Below are 22,192 nucleotides of genomic sequence, written 5' to 3' on the forward strand. Positions count from 1 at the left end.
AAATGTCCCATGGAATGGATTATTATACACTACCTGGAATTATGTGAGGAGGTGTTGTTTCGCTTTGCAAATCTACCTTGATGCCAATCACCATCAAGGAAATCATTCAAATCTTGAGATGGACTATTCAACTTTGCCCAGCTACTTCTTACATTTATCAAAAATCAGCAAGCAACTATTGCTTTTCTTTTCTTAGTCCCAACAAAGGAATTTATTTCTTGGATTTGTGAAGCTACCTAATCATCAAATGATGGAAGGATGCTTGACTTGAATTCCTCTTTGAAACTTTGCAAAGGTATACCCTATACCTTGTTTTCCCAAAAATAAGATAGGGTCCTGTTTTTTTTTACCATCGAAATAACTGCTTGGCCATATTTTTGGGGAGGTCTTATTATTTTTGTGGTGCAGGAGGTCCCTTAACCTCGGCCCACAGCCCACAAATCAGCTAATCCAGAGAGGGCCGGAAGTTCTGCCTCTGTTTCTGGCACACTCTTGCCAGCCCTAGTGTCTCTGGGCCTACCGCTCTTTTTGCAGCTGCCACTAAGAGAAGGGGTGTGGTAACTAGGCTTTGCGGGAGGGCCTCTGTGTGGCTGTTGTGCGTGGATGGCAGGTGCATGTGGGTGTGTGGAGCATGTTCCCCATCTCTCCCCCCCCCCCCCAGGAAATGACGGGGACCAGCTGCACATGCGTTTAAATATTTTAGGAGAAGGTTTATTTTCGGGGGAGGATTTTCAGGGAAACATGGTATTTGGCAGCTAACTCTACAAATTAGCCTTAAAAGTATTTCAGTCAATAAGCCTAAATATACCTATCCATTCTGTGAAACACTTGTGCAAAATCAGGAGGCCTTTCCAGAAAGGAAATCTTTTGCACTGGCGTTGTTAGATGCCTTTAGGGCAGTGGTGAGATTCAAATAATTTAACAACCGGTTCTCTGTCCTAATTACCAGGTGGGTAGGCGGGGCTTAGTGGTCATGTGACCGTGTGGGCATGGACAACTCAACATTACTCAGGTCGATGGGCACTTTGCCTTAGCTGTTACAATGTAATAAGGGTTAACCGGAGAGGCAGTTTCTGTAAGCAGGGCAATAAAGATTAAGTTAGAAACAACACCAGAATGTTTCCTTCCTGCCTTCCTTACAGGATTAACCCTGTAAAGTGGGGAAAAAACAAAAGAAGATTTCTTCCAACAACCGGTTCTCTGAACCTCTTAGAAAGTTAAGAACCGGTTCTCTTGAATAGGTGCGAACTGGCTGAATCCCACCACTGCTTTAGGGACACAATCTGCTGAAGCAATATGAGAAATAAACCTCCAGGCATCTGTAAGGTAAAGAAGAAGAAAAACAGCAGAAAGCAGTGAGAAGAGAAGAGCTACTCTAACTAGAAAACGAGAAGACATGAGATACAGTTTTAGAAGAAGTTGCTCTTCTGTGGTGCTTGAAGAAAAGAACAATGATGATCGTGTGGAGGTAGAGGGAGTAATCCAACATCATCAAACAAAACTATGCTACAGAAGCCAACTGGTGATTGGCATTGCCAGCCAGCAATAAAAAAAAATCAAGCAGCCATTCCTGAAGTATATCTAATCAGTTTTGACCTTGGATCATTTAGGTAATTCAAGTATTAAGACCAGGTAGTTGATAGAATAGCAGCATAACTATCCTTGCAGTGGGAGAGGAGATAATATGTCTCCATACAATTGTCATGCCACCCCCTTTTAGTGCATAAAATAAAGCAAGAGTCTCAGTCACACCATCAAGGCCACTTTTTTTGATCGTCCTGCATGGATAACCCTAACAGGATTTGGTTTTTTCCCATGAAGAAGAACCTTAGCTTAAATACTAGTAACTTTACTTCTGTTAGCACTCTATAACACACCGCACCACTTTATAAGTGAGCATGAGTAGGATTTTGGCAAGTGTAGTTAGCTGATTGCTTCCCTCTTCAATCAGCTGGGGACCCATCTAAACTTGTAGCCCCCAGTGGCTGTCCTAACAGTAAAAGCATTGCCTTGTGGATAGGCGAGTGTCCTAATGTTACAGTGCTCTTTGATGGATGTCTTGAAGGACACACCTTCCTCAAATTCACTGCCGCTTAAGTCCAGAGAACTATGAGTGCTGCATGTCTGAAGCCCATGGAAAGCTCCATACATGTGGATGGCTTCATTCTCTCCACGAGGACGCTTTGGGCCTCTGTCATCATCAATGGATTGCAGGGCTGCGTTGCATTTCTCCGATATTTCCCTTAAGATTTCATTCACTTCCATGTCCTCCTCATGCTCAGGAACTGACATCTGCTCAAGGCTCCTCTTGCCAGGGCCACAGCTGAGGGAAAGGTCAGCACTGCCTTTGCTCAGAGGGAGCATTAATTTCTGCCAATCAAAAGCACAAATGTTGGGAGACATTAGCTGCACATCATCCTTGCTATTTTATCCCCCAACAGACTACATTGTTAAAATCCCTCATACACTAAAAACAAGCAAAAAATCATTTGTTTGGGTATATAGTCATATCTGAATTTTTGCAGGGAATCTCACAAAATGGCTGCCATGGGTGAGGGCTTGTCATTCACAAAATCAGCACATCGAGACAGAAAACATCCATTATCCATTCCATACTTTCCCTAACCAATTAATATTGTTTATCAGGCACAACACATAATCACAAACCAAATAGTGGGCCATAGCCACCCACCATTTGGGTTCTTTAAGAATATCTACAGAGCAAATCAAAATGATGCTGGAGTTTGGTGTCTCTGAAACAGACCAGGTCAGGAAACAGGCAGGATTATAGGGATGATATTTTATTGTTGTAGGATATAATACATAATCATGAAAGCCTACAAGAGTTTCTCATTCACTCGCTCATTCAATCAATCATTTTCTATTTATATAGCTGCCAACCTCACATACTGTATGACCCTTTGCTCATCTTATTCCAAATAGAATCAAGGCAGACTTAATTTGAGTTTCTCATGTTTTCCCTTTCTCGGTACTAAGTTGCTGTTTTTCCTCCCTTAATGCCCTTATATGCATTCCTGGAGACTTTATTTATTTATTTTCATTACTATAGCTGCCCATCAAGGTAAGTGACTCTGGGCATTGTACAGTCCTAAAAACAATTGAAAACGCTGTATAGTATTGTATAAAAATAAATATATATGGTGGTCAAGGAAAACTATCACTATAGGGTGTCCATATGGTCAGGAAACAGAACCCTTCAAACACCTGGGGGTGGGGGCAACACCTGAGCAGATAATGAGGTCTTCAAGGCTTTATGAAAAGCTGCTAGGATTAGGGTCACCCTAACCTCTGAAGAGAGGATATTCCAGAAGGCAGGGCCTGTGGCAGAGAAAGCATATCTCCTAGTTCCTGCCGGATAACAGTCTCCAGAGTTGCTTAGTTTCTTTTTCTTTTTAATTAAAAGAGACTAAACAAAAATAAAGTCCAATTGATCAGGAAGCCAAGCAGACATCAATTAACTTTAGTATATGTCATAATTAATTTCTGATTTTTATGCTTGGAGATCACACCAGGGGTTTAACCGAAGTGTTTTTGGATGAGTTATGTGAAGCTATTTTGACCATAAACATAACTTTGCTTTATGACAAAGTAGGACCATCTAAGTGGTACAGAAGTGACCTACTGACTTCAGCACTTACATCTAGCACAGAAGCAAGTTGTTTGGCTTGGCTGGCTAATTCTTTCAGCTGGACATTTCTCTCCTTCAGAGAAGCAATTTCTTCTTGCTTTTGGGTCAATGTCTCCTGTAGCTGTTGGGAAATGAATATGGTCAGGTAGGAATCCCGAGCACAGAATATCTTGTTGAAGAAATGTTGACAACAGCCAACCTTTGTGATCTATCCCTTCCCTTCTCTCCTCAACCCCCAAAAACTTTTGCTAAAGTGGTTCATTGTTTAATTTTAATTAAACTTAACTTCAAGTTCTTAAACCTACATTTTTAATCTGCACATTAAAAGATTAGCCCACAACATACCAATCAAACAAATAACTGAAATTTATTTTCAGTAGAAAAGAATTTTCAAGCCATAGTTTTTAAAACTACTATAGACAGATGCAACTAAAGCCAATGCGTTTTATTTTCTTAGTAATTGTTTGCTTTGTTTTTGGCGCTTTTAAATCAGTGTTTGACCCCTGGCAATTGGTGGAGTAGCCTGCGCAATTTATTTGATTTTTTTATTTTTTGCAAGATTTCAGAGTGGTTTGCCATTGCCTCATTCTAAGGACTGAAAGAGAATGACTGGCGCAAGCTGGCTTTATGCCTAAGGTGAGACTATATCTCTCAGCTCATCCTTAACCACTACATCAAAGTGGTTCTCTTCCTATTCATTACAGTACTGCTTCCATATTTGGGGTATCAAAACCTGCACACCACTAGACAGCAGTAATGAGATAGAGAAAATGCTTTTCTTCTATCTCAGAGTTACTTGGATTTATTTATTTTTTCATCTCAATGTGATGGCTCTATTATTCATCTTGCTGCAGTGTATTTGTATTTTGTATTTGTATTTTATTAATATTTGTGCTCAATGCATTACTGTTCGAATGGCTTGCTGCTAACTAAATGCCTAGCTTACTTTTCATAGCCATTCACTCTTCATACCTGATTATTTTCCACAAGTGCATCCCCCAGCGCCTTTTGATTTTGATCTGCCAATTCTTTCCAGTACTGCTCAGTGGATGAGACACTCTCTAGATTTGGATCGATTTGAAGAGGTTTCTGGAGGCAGGGACTGGGGGGGCTTCCATTATCCACAGGGAAAGGAAAATCCAACAGTGGAGCCATCAGAGGGGAAGGATCTGGAGAAGAATAGGAATAAAAGTATATAGTTGGTTGATTCCATTTTTCTTGCTGGCATGTGCACAATGTAGCTGGGAAGCAATTTAGGCTAAATTAAGCACAGAGCAATTAACTCAGAAATAATGTCGGTGAATCTCAAAAAAACAGCATCAGGTTGCAGACAGTTCTTTCCAGAGGTTTGAACTGTTGTCTTGCAGATGAGCATTGAAATTAAGATAAAGGCTGCAGGTTAAGCAGCTATTATCCCATTTGGCTTTTTATCATATTTTTTTCAAAATTCCTTCAGTCAAAAATAATTCTTTACCAATCAATGCTTTACCAACTTGTAACTACAGTTGAATCCAAGATTTCCATTGCTAAGCAAGACAGTTGTTAAGTAAGTTTTGCCCCATTTTATGACTGTTTTTGCCACAGTTGTTAAGTGAATCACTGCAGTTATTAAGTTAATAACATGGTTTGTTAACCGAATCCAGCTTCTCCGTTGACTTTGCTTGTCGGAAGGTCACAAAAGGTGATCACATGACCCTTGGACACTGCAACCATCATAAATACACACCTGTTGCCAAGCATCTGAATTTTGATCACATGACCCTGGGGATTCTGCAATGGTGGTAAGTATGAACAGCCATCATAAATCCCTTTTTCCTGTTCCCTTTTGCTGTTGTAACTTTGGACTGTCACTAATGAATGATTGTAAGTGGAGTATTACCTGTAGCAGGGGTGGGTTCTGGCTTCTGTTACTGCCAGTTTGCTCAGGGACGTGCTTCACATGCTACGCGCACATGCGCCAAAGCAAAAAAACAAAATGGCGGCACTTATGGCGCCGCCGATAGAACCAGTTTGGGGGCATGGCCGGCCAAGTTACTACCTACTCGGCTGAACTGGTCTGAACCGGTAGGAACCCACTTTTGACCTGTAGACATGAGTGTCTGCAGAAGGGGCAATAAACAAGCAAGCAAAATATTGGCAGTCACAACTATGTGTCCAACCACCCACAGCACTTCCCCTTTTATATGTGCTGCACATGAAACTCATTTAAAAATGTCAGGGATTTGATCACATGGCTGCAATCACCATATTTTTCCCCTCACACTCCTGCCAACAGAACCTGATTTTCATCCACATTGGAGTCAAAAGCAGTCAGAAGGACAAATAGATTATAAGGGAAAGATTATCCTAAACATTTTAGCAGTTTGCCACTAGAGGGCATCAGATTAGGAAACCTTAATTTAAAGCAAGTTTCCCTAAATTTAGGATTTTTGTCCATTGTTAAATGGGTTATGTGAGCAATTTCCACTGTGCCCAGTAGAGCCTACTCTAAAGTATGCATGCATAGCTTTAAGATGGGAGCAAATGTTAAGGAATTACTAATTTATTTAATTTATTCAAATCCCACCTTTATTATTTTTTACAAATAATTCAAGACAGCACACCTTCCTCCTCCTATTTTCCCCACAACAACCTGTAATATAAATTTACTAACAACCATACACAGGAGGAATTTGATTGGAACCACAGAAATACCGAAAGTGGGTGAGAGATGGCTATTGATAAAAAAATATATACCTTGCCATAAAACAGGCAAAATCTATTGGTAGCCACCCATTCACAGGCCTCTAGTTTCTTTACTTTTAGTCTAAAGTAATTTTGATGCAAAAAAAGGCCTACTGTAATATAAAGTAAAGCTGTAGTACTTGGTTAATAAGAATTTGGAAGCAATTTAGAGTATTTAATTAAATGCTCCTCCATATTTTGACACAATGGTTTTTCTATGTAAAGAAAATGAACTCCAAAAATATCAGTGCAAATGAAGCGAATATAAATAAGTTTCCCTTCATTTCAAAGAAATATGATTTAATGAGATGGGTCCATTGTTTATGATATCTATTCTTTCTTCTGGTCTTTTAATAATAACATTAATGTTATTATTATACAATTATAATTGTTCTTTTTAATATGGTCATTTTATGTTTTTTTTTAATTGTTGCCATTCAGAATCATACTTTGTAGATGGGTGGCCATACTGTATAAATATGGCAAATAAAAATAAATAAGCAAGGCCAAATAGAATGCAAGGTGGCTTTACACCCAAGTTGACATACATGATGTATGCAATGCATGGTCAATAACTGAATTACAGTAAATTCTTTAATCAATTGGAGAGGCATCCCATTGAAGAAATTCATAGAAAGATTTCATTGCCTGCACAAAATGTTAATTAAACTCTCTGCATACTTGCCAGATAAGAAGTTGTCCACGGCATCTCGAAACTCCTGGAAATCAAAGTCATCCTCAGGTTGCAAGGAAGGGCTCTGAAAAGTATGAAAGAAATGAGCCAATTAGGGAAACTTTTCTCCTGCAACACCTTCTGACATTTTCTTTCCATGCGTAATAAACATCTTCACTCGCACCTGCAAATCCACTGGCCACCCCAGGCAGTGAAGGGAACAAACTGGCACTAACATGCTGCCAAAGGAAAAGAAAAGACGGCTGAAATTGGACTGTCACGGGCCCTGAAGGGCAAGGGAATACCTATTGAGGTATTTGCTGTGATACACTGGTTTTCTTTCGGGAGAAAGTTGGACAGACACAGACTTCAGAGAATAATTAAAACTGCAGAAAAAACAGTTACTACCAACCTGACTTCCATTGAGGCCCTGTACACTGCACGAGTCAAAAAGGGCGTGGCACGACATAACCGCAAACGTCAAAAGCGCGCCGACAAAACCGCGGCGCTAAAACCGCGATGTCAAAAGCGCACCGACAACAGCGCGCCGACAACAGCGCGCCGACAACAGCGCGCCGACAGAAGCGCAATTTAAGTTAAGGTAACGTTTAGGGTTAGGTTTAGGTTTAGGTTTAGGGTTAGGGTTAGGGTTATTTTTAGGGTTATTTTTAGGGTTATGTTACAGCACGCTTCTGTCGGTGCGCTGTTGTCGGCTCGCTTCAGCGCTCATTCATCTCCGCGGTTTTGACGGCGCGGTTTTGTCACCGCGCTTTAGTCACACGCGCTTTTGTCGTACGCGCATTTGTGGTAGAACCAAAAAGAGGGCTGTGAAAATATTTACAGATCCCTCGCATCCTGGACATAAATTGTTTCAACTCCTATCCTCAAAACGCTATAGAGCACTGCATACCAAGACAACTAGACACAAGAACAGTTTTTTCCCAAATGCCATCACACTGTTAAACAAATAATTCCCTCACCACTGTCAAACTATTCACTAAGGCTGCATTACTATTACTATTAGTCTTCTCATCCTCCCACTTATGACTGCAGAACTATAACTTTGTTTCTTGTATCCTTATAATTTATATTGATATTGATTATTTCCTGATTGCTTATTTGTACCCTATGATTATCATTGTTGTATCTTATGATTTTTGACAAATGTATCTTGTCCTTTCTGCACTCTGAGAGCATATGTACCAAAAACAAATTCCTTGTGTGTCCAATCACATTTGGCCAATATAGAATTCTATTCTACTCTATTCTATTCTATTATAGCCCTTGCGGATTTCACAGGCACTACCATCATAAGCGATGCTTCTCCCTACGTGCCATATCGTGATCTAATTGGCTAGATTGTGCGAGGATTGTGCGATCCAATTAACTTCAGAAAGGCATAAAATATTATGGCAGAACATTCATAAAGTTCAATAATATGTTCAGGGATGCAGCTATTTAAAAGGAAACTCAGTACAGTGGATATAAATCTCAGGAAGTGTGTATAGAATTGTAGACCAAATTAATTGCCATAGCCTCACCCAGAGATACACACACTGACATATGATTTATTGAATAATACATAATTGTCTAGTTTGCACCCTAAGTGTTTAAACTACAGTTGGTTAGTATAATATCTGAAGCAATGGTGAAATTTGATTTTTTTTTACTACTGGTTCTGTGGGCGTGACTTGGTGGGTGTGGCAGGGGGAGGATACTGCAAAATCTCCATTCCCACTCTAACCTGGGGCTAGCCAGAGGTGGTATTTGCTGGTTCTCCGAACTATTCAAAATTTCCACTACCAGTTCTCCAGAACCTGACAGAACCTGCTGAATTTCACCCCAAATCCGAAGCCATAAATTCTAGTTTTTAAATCATGATGGCTATGTTCACATGACATACAAAGCCAAAATCAACCAAACCACATTATGATTTAGCCTGGAGTTTTATCTTCCACTCCATTTTCTAAAATCATCCCTCTAGCCTAAAGTGCCTAAATCAGGCACTATACCTCTTTTGTGAGAAAACACCAACAAGCAATGGAAGCTTTCTACAGTATCCCTACCAAAAAAATCTTCGCACGTGCACTGAAGCATCCACATTTCTTATTTTTAGAAATTACTATCTGAAATTCCAATACTTATGGGGCATCCTAAATCCCTCTGAATTTGTTGTACTTTCCATTTTTAATAGTTGTCTGGGAAGAAAGGCTGTTTTGTGTTTCAGCAGCAAAAATAAGATTTAAAAAACCCAACAATCTAAGGTCCCCCTTTGACACAATCTCAACTCCAGATTTCTTGGGTTGCTTTCCCAGCAATACCATGGAAATGGTTTCCCAACACTTTTTTCTGGTATGTCCCAAAGGTGCTTTTTCAAGAGGCAACTGGGACTTTCTAGTTGTTGTTTTTTTGAAGACGTTTCGCTTCTCATCCAAGAAGCTTCTTCAGCTTCTTGGACCAGCTTAGCAATAGCAATAGCAGTTAGACTTATATACCGCTTCATAGGGCTTTCAGCTCTCTCTAAGCGGTTTACAGAGTCATCATATCGCCCCCGCAGTCTGGGTCCTCATTTCACCCACCTCGGAAGGATGGAAGGCTGAGTCAACCTTGAGCCGGTGAGATTAAAACCGCTGAACTGCAGATAACAGTCAGCTGAAGTGGCCTGCAGTACTGCACCCTAACCACTGTGCCACCTCGGCTGCTTCTTGGATGAGAAGCGAAAGATCTTCAAAGAAAAACCAGAAAGTCCCAGTTGCCTCTTGAAAAAGCACCTTTGGGGCAACCATGACCTGGATGACTGAGAATCTCCATAGACTTTCTCTGGTATGTTTCTCAACTTCCAAAGATCACCCATGGCTCTGGAGTCTTCTAATGCAGTGTTTTTCAACCTTGTCAACTTGAAGGGGTCTGGACTTCAACTCCCAGAATTCTGGGAGTTGAAGTCCAGACCCCTTCAAGTTGACAAGGTTGAGAAACACTGTTCTAATGATCTCCCATCCAAATATTATCTAGATTCTAATCTAGATGGATCCCATCACCAACCAGATCAAACACCACTAAGTTTTGGAAACAGCAAAAATCAGCTACCTGCTGCCACCTGGAGTGTTCCTAAGGATAAGATCCGGGTTTCCAAATAAATCTGTGCAGGTTGATGTGAGGTCACTTTCCCTAGTGGGAATGAATCTCAAGCGCCTGAGTGTTTGGCTTTTTGCAAGGCACCGGGATCACTTCCGTCCCAATGCAGTATCCTCATTCTAATGTACCTAAAGTAGCCGGTTTAAATGCGTGATTCAAGTCACACCTGTCTAAAATCGCCGGTGGGCGAGGAGGACTATCGATTTACCTGATGGAGAGCGGCGTCTGTAGAAGCTTCCCGCTGAAAGGCTGAGGTGCAGTCCGCTAAATCTTGCCAATCGATGGTAGCAAAGGCTAAAGGGAAACCACAGACCAATCATTGGAAGCCAACTTTAAAGGCTGACAGACGTGCACGAGAGAGGCAGCGTGCAAGGAAAGCTAGGCTTGCGTTTGGCGAGTCGCGGTTGTTCGGTTGTTTGGTTGGTTTGCTATTGTAGCAAACGATTAAACTAAAGAAGTGTCTGTCTTCCGGATCATTTATTCCTGGATAATTATAAGCCTCAAAAGCTGGGGCTTAAAAAAAAAGATACAGGTGGCGAAAGGAGCAACTGTGATGAATGTGTTCATAAAAAGGTGACTAGAAGGATCGTTGAGGTGTATATGAGAAGGGGGGAGGGAGAGAGAGAAAATGGAGGGAGGGAGAGAGAAAAAAAGAGAGAAGAGGGAGGTAGGGAAGGAAGGAGAAAAGAGAGAAAAGAGGGAGGGAGAGGGAGGGAGGAGAGAGGGGGAGAGAGAGGAGGGAGGGAGAGAGAGAGGGAGGGAGAGAGAGAGGGAAGGAGAGAGAGAGAGAACAGTGCCTGAACGTATCTTCAAGCTGGAAAGGAAGATTGCAAACCGAACTCACCAGCCTCTATTGAGTCCGGAGATGGGTCGTTATGGATAATTATAGGGCAGCTTCTGGGATGCAGGATCTTCCGTGGCGCCTGCGGGCAAACATTTGCAAACAAAAACGTTAAACTTTTTCAGGCAGCCTGAGCACAGGTCTCAGCTTCAGGGAACTCAGGGTCTCTTACTTCTTAAGGCTGGGCTTGCCTGATCTCTGCGCAAGGAAGTTTTACTTTTGGTTGAATTTGTATTGTGCAAGGGCACCTTTATCTTCTTTTTAAACTCTACACACACGCACGCACGCACACACACATACACATACAGGATATAGGTATATAGCTCCTGTGCTCTCTATTATTTTATTTACATCTATATATCTCTATATATAGAGAGAGAGATGATAGATAGATAGATAGATAGATAGATAGATAGATAGATAGATAGATAGATAGATAGATAGATAGATAGATAGATAGATAGATAGATAGATAGATAGATGAGAGAGAGAGACGTATAGACGTAGATGTATATGTGTATATACATGTAAAATAACAGAAGGCTCTGGAGCTTGAATTTCTCGCTTTGTCATTTTCCTCTCATATCAAATGACTGGAGAAGGCAAGTAACTCTGCACATACTCAGAGATGCTCGCTTCCTTATCGGTTCCTATCTTCCAGTGAGAAATCCTCGGGGCTTTTGTTGTGTGGTCCAAAACATGCCCTTGGTTTAACCGCTGGGCGACGCTGTCTCCCGTCCTTCAGAGGGAGTGAGCGAGCGAGCCAGAGACGTTTCTGCCGTTCGCGAGGTCTGTGTCCAACAACGCACCTTTCTCTCTACTTTGCACGTCTTTTTACCCAGCCTGCCGGCCAAATCTTGCACCCTGTTGGGACAGAGGCTGCCACAGGCTTGCCTGACGCCGACGCCGCCGGCTCCGCTGTCGCGCTTTTGCATCGCGACTCGCCCGCCCGGCTCGCCGCCCAGGACGCGTCGCCTGATCGGTTGGCTGGAGCGGTCTGGAGGCCGCGGTTGGGAAGCCCGGCCTTCTCTCTCGGGAAGGGAGAGAGAGAGGCGATGGGAGGCGGGCCGGCTGCGGTTTGAGCGCCAGAGGTGGCGCCTTTACCTTGGCACACACCAGCCTGGCAACAAGGGAGCCCAGCCTCGTCCCGCCGTCCCTCCTCTTCCAGCCCCTTTCCCCGCTCCGCCCGGAGATTAGGCTCGATCGCCGCCGCTTCTGCCGCTGTGGCTCGGAGCAGACGGAGGAAATTGCGCCCTTTCTCTGCTTCTTGGCGCCCCGGCCAACCGACCTGCGCGGCTGGAGTCCTTTGTCTTAACTCAGGGCAGCCTCATCGATGATGAAGAGCTCAATCCAAACCTAGGCTCTCGATGTGTCCCTGAACATAGGCAGAGAGCTTTTCTTTTTTGGTTCCCTTGCTAAAAATGTTCTTAATATGAAGGAGAAATCAAAATCTGTCACTAAACTCCTTGAACTATAATGGTTTTCCTCCTGTGGCGATTAAGGCTCACGGGTGCCCTAAGCACTGACAAATTTTGGTGCCCCCTCCTTTGTACGTAGTGTACAAATCTTCATTGGTTTTTCTTTCTTTCTCAACTTTGGGGTGTCCCCTTTGTGCCTGGTGCCCTAAGCACTGCTTAGTCTGTTTAATGGTTAACACACACCACTGCTTTCCGCAGTACCACTACAGGATCTTTACCCTTATCACAAATCCCGTCCTACCTTCTATTCCTTTGGAAAGCGATCTCAAGGATCTAATGAGATGCCCGTGTTAAGTGTTCAGATTATGCAAATTTTAATAAGGCAAGTTAGAAGTTAGGAAACTTTGCTGTTCGAATGTCTAAGGAGATTCTCAGGCATCCAGGTCAGGGTTGTCCCAAAGGTGATTTTTCAAGAGGCAACTGAAGAAGCTTCGTTCTTGGATGAGAAGCATCTTCAAAGAAAAACCAGAGAGTCCAGTAGCTGCCTCTTGAAAAAGCACCTTTGGGACAACCATGACCTGGTTTGCTGTTAGAAAATAAAAGCTTCCATGACAAATTTTAGCCACACCACACACAATTTATTTGTTTGTTTGTTTGTTTGTTTACTTATTTGTCTACTTATTTGCTTACTTATTTGCTTACTTATTTATTTATCCACCTATCCACCCATCTATTTATCCATTTATTTATTTATTTATTTATTTATTTATTTATCCATTTATTGACTTATTGACATTGACTTACTTATTTACTTATTTATTTATTTATCTATCTATATTTGATTTCTGTGCAGCCCATCTTGCTTAATCTTGGCTATGCCTGATCCCAGGAATTGTGATAGGGTAAAGATCCTGTAGTGGTACTGCGGAAAACCAGTGTCCAGTGCGGAAAACCTGCGGAAAGCCAGTGTCGGCTGGCAACTACAAGGAGGAGGGCCTTCTCAGTAGTCGCCCCGACCCTTTGGAACGAACTCCCCGTGGAGATTCGTACCCTCACCACCGTCCAGGCCTTCCGCGCAGCCTTGAAGAACTGGCTAGCCCGTCAGGCCTGGGGATGAAGATAGTTGCCCCCCCCCGAATGATGAATGCATGTTGGTTACTGCTTTTATTATATGTGTCTTTGTTATTGTCTGTATCTCCCCTTCCCCGATTTTATGTGAGCCGCCCTGAGTCCCCTCAGGGAAAAGGGCGGCCTACAAATTTCAATAAAATCACTAAAATCACTAAATCACTAAAACCATTCTATTTCAATGAGTTTAGTGACAGTTTGAAGGGTAAAGATCCTGTAGTGGTACTGCGGAAAACCATTCTATTTCAATGAGTTTAGTGACAGTTTGATTTCTCCTTCATATTAAAAAAAACAAACTCTAAAAGTTCAAAATTCAGTCTGAGCCGTGTTTAATCTGGTTCATTTTTATTCTTGCTTGATGAATTAAGGAAAGTGGGGGGAGGAAGCTTCGTGCAACTGGCTTACCTGTATACCAGTAGTTTGCAAGTCCTTGAAATTACAAGGGACCTATCTCGGGGTACTTGTAGTCTGGATTGGAAGTTCTGACAGCCAGGCAGTTCCCCCTTATGGTTAGGAGACCGCATGCTGGACACTTAACAACACTCAACAACCAGCCCACACTTACAGTATTTGCAGCACCCCTCAGTCACATGACCACATTTTATGGGAATTTTATTGCAAACCAGCATTTACTTCTGATTTTTTGGCAAAACTGGCCCATAGCGAACCGTTTAACAAGTGCGGTGTTTGCTTTACAACCTCGGTGATCGTTTAAAGCAGTGATCCCCAACCCCCGGTCCGCGGACCGGTGCCGGGCCGTGGAGTACCTGGCACCGGGCCGCGCAGCGGCCGGGGGCCATGATCGCTGCAGCAGCCGGGGGCCATAGTTTCTTTCTGTATGCAAATTAGGGCTAACTGGCACAAGGGGTGTTACTGGACCGCTGGTGGCACTCTGACATCACCAGTGGCCCACCGCCCCCCTGTGTCCAGCGCCGCCCTTCTCATTCCTTTTCAGCGCTTCAGCGCTGGCCGATTCCTGAAAAAAACCTAAGAGCGCCTGCGCAGCTACGTAGGGCTAGCGTAGACAGCGCTAGTAGCGTAGCCTTGCGTAGGCGCAGTTTGTGCTACGCTATCTACGCTAGCCATACTGAACTGCACCTGCGCAAGGCTACGCTACTAGCGCTGGTCATCGACGTATTCCACCGAAACCGCGAACAACGCCCCCCCACCCCTGCGCGCGCTCAGCGGGCCACGGTAAAATTATCAAAGGCTGACTGGTCCGCGGCGATAAAAAGGTTGGGGACCACTGGTTTAAAGGTTGTAAAATCCGATCAGTTGATCATATGGGTGACCCAATTTACAACCATTACAATTTAGGACCATGATGGGCAGGCTCCATTATGGACACAAGTCAAGGACTACTTGTAGTTCTCAGAACTTTTGTTTTCTATCCCAGAGTTAAGCACACTAATCAAAGTCAGGTCCCGAAGTCTCCTTATCATAGAAGCCAAGACCAGATTTTGATTTTAAAAAATCCTACTACAGGTAGTCCTGGACTTACAACAGTTCATTTAGTGACCATTTGAAGTCACAATGGCACTGAAAAAAAGTGACTTATGACAATTTTTCACACAACGATTGCGGGCATCCCCAGTTACGTGATCAAAATTCAGATGTTTGGCAACAGGTTTGTCTTTATAATGGTTGCAAGGTCCCAAAGTCAACCTTTTGCAATCCTCTGACGAGCAAAGTCAATGGGAAAGCCAGACTCACTTAACAACCATGTTACTCATTTACCAACTACAGTGATTCACTTAACAAATATGGCATGGAAAGTCGTAACATGGGGCAAAACTCACTTAACATGTGTCCCACTTAGCAACATAAATTCTGAGTTCAATTGTGGTCCTAAGTCAAGGACTACCTGTATTAGCCTTTGAGCTTTGGGACAAGTGTGCCTCCTGGCCTTTTTGGGATTGCTGCATTGTTGTTTTTGAGACTCCCAATGGCTGAAGGAAGAGCATCTTACTTGGTATGTTATGCTTTTATATTTCTGTTTCTGCCTACTAAGATTATTAATGAAGCTGGAAATGTCCTTACCTACTGATGTGCTCACTGTCCTGGATCCTCACTGACTGGTATGTGGGCCATTCCTATTACTATACCATGTCATGCCTTCTGAAAGTAGCCTGCTAACAAGATTTCTTTGTGCTAGATCTCATACTAACGAAAAATTTCCTAAATTTGGAAAGCATTTATTGTAGGATATTTCAGGGTTTGTTGAAAACTCATCTCTTCTTCCCAGCACAAATATTGAATCCCTCCCCCATTCTGTTTTATTGACTTTTTAAATCACCTTAACACTATTATTATTTTGTTTTTCTGTTCTGCTTTTGAATATGGGAAGGAGGGCACATTTATAAACTATTTTTATGGACTACCCTAAAAAAGAAAGACGGATTATTAGCAGGAAGGTAACACCATAGAGTTGGAACTTAATAAGGACAAAACAAAATGCAATGTTATTTTAAACATCAGCAACCTTAAAGGAGAAAAATGCGCTGCTTTCTTTTACATGTCCTCCATCACTGTCACTCTTGTTTTACCAGAGCATTGGGTGGTAGTGTGTTGAAAAATAGACCTAAGAAATTGTTGGGGCTTGTCCGTGTACAGCAGAAAGGGTATCACAAAAGGAGGGAGTATTAGATGAAGAAACACACAGACACACACACACACTACTTTCTGATGTTTTATAGTAGATGGCTCTCCTTCCATAAGTTATAATGGTAAAGGTTTCCCCTGTCCAGTTGTGTCCATCATTCTAAGACGGTGCTCATCTCTGTTTCCTAGCCAAGGGAGTATTGTCTGAAGACACTTTCCATGGTCAAGTGGCCAGCATAGCTATATGCCAAGATGCACAGAATGCTGTTAGTGGTGCCCATTTATCAACTTACATTTGCGTGCTTTTGAACTGCTAGATGGGCAGGAGCTGGAGCAAGTAATGGGAGCTCATCCTGTTGCACAGAGCTCGGGTCTCTAACCTGGGCTGTCAATATTCCAGCCAACAAGCCCACTGTCTTAACCACTGAGCCATCATGCTCTTTCATACATTATAGTTAGATACTGAAGCTGCAGTTTCAAATATTATTGAATAAAGGGGAATCTACCTAAGATTTATGTATGTGGGACTGTGGACTATATTACGAAATGGCTTCTTTTCTAAGTCCTTCTTGGATAACTTCATATTTTTCATAGGAGGAGACAGAAAATGATGTAACAAAACACAATTAATGATAAATGTTTTATTAGATAAACATCTTTACAATTTGGTTCTCCTTCCTATGGCTTCAAACTGAACTATCACTTTAATAAATAAAGCACCAGGCATAATGTACATTGTTTACAACTCTAAGCTATTAGTTAAAATGATGTCAGTGCAATATGAGTCTAGTGTGCAAAATAGAATCTGGAATTATCTGTAAAATATTAAATGAGCTGCTCTTTGATTTTATTCTAAATCAATACCACAGCTTCTATTAATAAATATAAATACAGTATTAGAGATTATTGAGTAAATATACAAAGTGAATACTGTTATTTCAGAGGTATTGCAACTATCAGTGATCCTTCTATTTAGGAACTGGAACAAAACAGAAAACATAAACTTCCCAATGCATGGTCACAAATTTTAAATAGTTTTTGACTGGTTAACTTATTTTTCTAAGTGCAGACACTGATCTGAAATCTCAGGAGGTAGTACCAAAGGCAGAGAGTCCTCATTTAAAGAGACCAGTAAGTGTAACTTGTCCAAGCAGTCTTGTAAAACTCCCTCTGGATAGTCACTTAAGTGCAAGTCCAGTGGTTTCTGGTGCTGCAACATCTGATCAGCCAGCCCCAAGCAACAGACGGCCAACAAGGAAGGCATGTATTTGTTGAAGGCATAATCGGCCAAGCTAAGTTCAGCCACACCTTTTGCTAGAGCTTTGGCATTGTTGGCTTCCCAAACATCAGCTTCACATGCTTCCATTCGCATATGGGTGAAGTGTTCCAGAAAAAAACTGATGGTAGGAGCTGACAGGTTGAAGTGAAGCTTGTTGAGAATGATGCACTCCAGGTTGCAGAGCTGCTGGCGAGAGAAAGTATCACAGCAAAGGGCCAGGAGCTGTTTCACCTTTGGTGGGTGCACTTCTACCTGTAAAGCACACAAGCACAGAAAGCAATACATGGGAATTTAGGAAGAGTATCTTGGGATGCTCCCAGTACTGTTGCAATACCCTATTGAATGTAGTTTTTTTCCAGTGATAAACAAAGCTCTCTGTGTTATTATTTATTTCTTGACATCCTTAATGTCATTAGTATCCGATTTAATTTAAAATTAAATTAATCAACTGGAAGATTAAAAGACACAATTAACTTGTTCAGATTAACGTAGATTTAAATGGCTTAATCTTGGCTGCAATGATCTTTTTAAGGTATTGATTTCTGAAGCTGCAGCACACATCTCCAGAGACGGAGATTTGATTGGGAAACTATAAACATCATAGTCTGGATACTAAGATGTTAATATGGTAAGAAAGCTCTTGGTATCTTCCTTATCCATATCCTGTGACCCATCAGAAGCTTTCTGAAATAATCTAATTGATTATTTCGTGACCCGTCAAAACCGCGGTCCACAAAAGCGTGATCGACGAAAGCGCGCATTTGACATCATCACAGCGCGACGAAAAAAATTAAAAATTGAAATAAAAATAAAATTAAAGCAAGCCGATTCACATAAAGGTAAGGGTTAGGTTTAGGGTTAGGGTTAGGTTAAGGGTTAGGTTTAGAGCGTTAGAGTTATGTTTAGCGTTAGGTTAAGGGTTAGCGTTAGGTTTAGCGTTAGGTTAAGGGTTAGGTTTAGGGTTAGATTTAGGGTTAGGTTAAGGGTTAGGTTTAGGGTTAGGTTTGGGGGGGTTAGGGTAAGGTTTTTGCTTTATTTTTACATTTTTCGATCACAGCGCAATGTTTTCGTCGCGCTGTGATGACGTCAAATGCGCGCTTTCGTCGACCGCGATTTTGTCGTCCGCGGTTTTGTGGTGGAACCGATTATTTCCCTGTTTCTAGATGCTCTCTATGCTCAATCTTACTTCTTTAGGGGAAAAAAATCTGACAGATTTTTTTTTTTTTTAAGAAAAGAGCTCCTGACTTTGGAGAGGTTTCTGAAGGATGGACTGTAGGTGGTTTCAAGGCCAAAGAAAAGACAGAAAATTTCTGTAATGAATTTTCACAATTCGTGTCAGGCTCTAAAGCCACTATGTTTCTCCTCTGAAGTATGATATCCTGCAACAAGGTGGATGGAGGTGTTATGTTCTTTAACAGTAGGCTGAGGCCACTAGAACAACACTTATTTGGTTGTTGTTGTTTTTTAAATGTATTTAGGAAAGTGAACAAAGTGACTGATGATTCAGGAGGGAATAGAGCAGTTTGTGATACAGTCCAACATAAAATTGCTTTTTGTGAACATAATTTCAATATTACATGAACAAAGGAAAATCTAGTGATAAGCTATATTGAGTCTTCAGTAGCATTTTTGAACTTCCAATCACATACTTCAGACTTTTAGCCTATTATAACTTAAATAAAGTTTGCTCATGTGCTCTCTCTTAACAACAGCAGATACCAATTGCAAGAAGAAGAGGAAGAGGAAAGAGAAGGAGAAGAAGAAATTTTTCTAGACCCTAGTACCTGTTTGCAAGAGATGAAAAGTGAAGTGACCCCAAGGAGTTGAAAGCAGTCAGCAGCCACTGGGGTGGTTGTGAGAAAACGGTCTAGAGTGTTTACTGTCAGGCACAAGGATTCGAAAGAAAAGCCAAAATGTTTATGCACTGGAATGAGCCAGCTGATCAGTTTGCAACGGGCATCTGTAGTTATCTGGGAAGCCAAGAAAAGAAGACGTTAGGATACAAAAGAGGTATCACTGAAATCTACATGCAGCATAGAATACAATGGATTAAAATGTTAGTATGGAAGTATTTCAAAGACAAGGGACTTTATTGCTTACTTCTGATTTCATGATTTAAAGTGCTTTGAGTGTGAATAAATTTGTATAATTGAAATAATGAATGCATTTGCATCCTGAAAACAGCTATTTGTATGTTTACAAAGTGGCAAGCATACAAAAGAACTACCATGTATTATCCTAACAACTAGCTGGTTGCAGGTTATCAATCTGGTCAAATTGGAATAATAAATATAGGATTCTATATAAGTGTAAACAGATAGGAATCTATGAACAAAAGGACAAGTGTAAGAAGAAGGAAAAAAACAGCAATGCAGTCATGCTGCTGAACACAGTAATTGGTATTAATTTACTAAAAATACTAATTGCAATCATATTTGATATTGTATTTATCAGTTATGTTTTTCAAACATGTTTGCAATTTGTTGGGCTTTAGTTCCATTTGTCTGTCATCCACACACATTTTATATGAAATGTAGAGAGGAGAGGAGAGCTTAACTCTCCTCCTCTATTGCAAAATAACCAAAATATGTCCCAAAGGTGTTTTTTTCAAGAGGCAAATGGACTTTCAGTTTTTTCTTTGAAGATGTTTCGCTTCTCATCCAAGAAGCTTCTCCAGCTCTGGCTGGATGGTGGAGAGTGGAAGGATTAGAGCCGAGGTGGCGCAGTGTTTAAATGCAGCACTGCAGGCCACTTCAGCTGACTGCAGTTCGGCTGTTCAAATCTCACCGGCTCAGGGTTGACTCAGCCTTCCATCCTTCCGAGGTGGGTGAAATGAGGACCCAGACTGTGGGGGCGATATGCTGACTCTGTAAACCGCTTAGAGAGGGCTGAAAGCCCTATGAAGCGGTATATAAGTCTAACTGCTATTGATTTATATTCTTTGTAGTCAGAGCTGAAGAAGCTTCTTGGATGAAAAGCGAAACATCTTAAAAGAAAACAGGAAAGTCCAGTTGCCTCTTGAAAAAACACCTTTGGGACAACCATGACCTGGATGATTGAGAATCTACATAGACAACCAAGATTGAAAGTGGTTTGGGGGCATCAAACCACAATGTCAGTCATTCCCTACTGTTCAATAAGATCCTCCACTATCTTCATTAGGCTGAATCACCAAGATGTGTCTGAGAATTTAGAAACAAAAAGCAACAGATATCTATTTTTATTAACATCTATGCATTTTAATGTCAAAGCAATGTGCCCGTTGTAAAATAGTATTATTAGAGAATAACTGCAGCATATCCGACAATTCTGTTCAGGCTGTAATGCCAATGCAAATCATAGTCAAAATTCCAAGAATACAAAAGATATAGCAGTGTGTGGTTAACAATGGAAGCAATTCATAAAGGATATATTTGAGCCAAAATACAATGCACATCTGGCATTCCTCCCCATATCACATCTAAGGGAAAGATCCTTTCGAGCTCAGATCCTGCCCCATCACATTGATTACTCTTGCCACTCAGCCTCTAATCCAAATTTTCAAATGACAGAGAAGCAGCTCTTTTAAGAATGACTGTGTGCATCAAAGTCAGACTGTGTTTGGATTCAACTATTTTGGTGCAGGTGGTGCACATCAAGGTTTCTCCCTAAACAAAATTGCATTCTGTGGAGGAAAAAAAGGAGGAGCAGATGGAGCATCCCGAACAAAACCTAGCATTTTTCCTCCCAGAACTGCCTTGTGTAAGGTATTTGTTTGTGTGCATCTTTTGACTTAGTTCAATACTGGCTTTGAATCCTCCACCATAGAATAAACTTAACGTTGGAAAACTCCTATCAGGATAGAGCAGAAAGGAGGAAGACTTTGGCCCCGGAGGAACCTCTGCCCGGGCTTATGGTGGGCACATGGAAAAGAAGAACCGCGATCTCCTTCTGGGCCGAAAGACGGACCAGGCTGGACAGCGACCCGATTTCTCTTCCTCGGATCGCCCTTCTTTTCTTACTTGTGGCTGCTGCGCCAGCGGGTCAAACGGGTGGAACTTGCTCTCTAGCTCCTTTCGGAAGCGGTACCAGCTCTGCCCATAATCGCGGAAGATCTGCCGCTCCAGAGGGCGCATGGGTTCGCCGCGGCTGCGAAGCCGACCCACCGGAGGCGGCTTACTTTTCTTGACAGGCGCGCGGAGCTGGCGGCCGGCCACGGCAGCGTCTCCCGGGGGCTCAGGCCGATCCTCGGGGGTCACGTCCTCGTTCCGCCGCCTCTTGAGTGGAGGGTTTGGCCGCCCGCCGGGAGCCGGAGCCGCAGCCGCGACGCGCTCCTGGCTAATCCGTGTGATGACCATCCTGCGGCTCCGCGCTCCTGGCTGCCTTCTCGGGCAGCGCCGAGGCGAGACGCGCGGGGTCGGCTATATGTTCGGGAGCGCTGCCCCGCCCCTGCGCCCGCCCGCCCTCCGGGGAGGCATTTCTCCGACGCCTTGCCGGCTTTCCCGGCTAAAGAACCGCTCTCGCAAGGCGCCCTGGGGTTTCCGAGCGGTAGCAACAGGAGGTCCCTCGGCCTCGGCGCGCGGGTGTCGGCTCCCGACCTCACGCGCCTTGTCCTTCTGAGGAGGCGCCTGCCATTTTATCTGCCGTCGAGACGGTCGAAGGACCTAGAGACGAGCGCTCCGGTCCCATGAAAACTTTTGAGGGTTGTTGTTTTTTTGAAGGCCCTCTTTTACTTTAGATTCCCTTGCCTTTAGATCTGGCCTGA

At 42.5% G+C, this 22,192-nt stretch overlaps 2 protein-coding genes across 3 annotated transcripts; both read right to left on the minus strand.

The window, feature by feature from the left end:
• Window positions 1-715: 715 nt before the first annotated feature.
• On the minus strand, window positions 716-11,957 carry MCIDAS (multiciliate differentiation and DNA synthesis associated cell cycle protein). Its single transcript, XM_087715614.1, has 7 exons — window positions 11,832-11,957; window positions 11,026-11,104; window positions 10,390-10,475; window positions 7,059-7,131; window positions 4,622-4,818; window positions 3,660-3,770; window positions 716-2,370 (listed from the first exon to the last, which is right to left on the minus strand). Exons 1-7 carry the CDS (start codon window positions 11,955-11,957, stop codon window positions 1,948-1,950), a joined length of 1,095 nt encoding a protein of 364 aa, XP_087571740.1. The 3' UTR covers window positions 716-1,947.
• Window positions 11,958-16,795: 4,838 nt separating this feature from the next.
• On the minus strand, window positions 16,796-21,793 carry CCNO (cyclin O). 2 transcript variants are annotated; one of them, XM_014062818.2, is made up of 3 exons: window positions 21,450-21,793; window positions 19,233-19,418; window positions 16,796-17,700 (listed from the first exon to the last, which is right to left on the minus strand). In XM_014062818.2, exons 1-3 carry the CDS (start codon window positions 21,783-21,785, stop codon window positions 17,221-17,223), a joined length of 1,002 nt encoding a protein of 333 aa, XP_013918293.2. In that variant the 5' UTR covers window positions 21,786-21,793; the 3' UTR covers window positions 16,796-17,220. The 2 variants fall into 2 exon arrangements, with proteins under 2 accessions (XP_013918293.2, XP_087571207.1); XM_087715081.1 differs by lacking the exon at window positions 19,233-19,418.
• Window positions 21,794-22,192: the final 399 nt, after the last annotated feature.

Source organism: Thamnophis sirtalis, unplaced genomic scaffold (assembly GCF_051295495.1).
Source record: "Thamnophis sirtalis isolate CommonGarterSnake01/CBP01778 unplaced genomic scaffold, rThaSir2_p1.2 scaffold_5, whole genome shotgun sequence".
In the NCBI taxonomy this organism is placed as follows: Eukaryota; Metazoa; Chordata; class Lepidosauria; order Squamata; family Natricidae; genus Thamnophis; species Thamnophis sirtalis.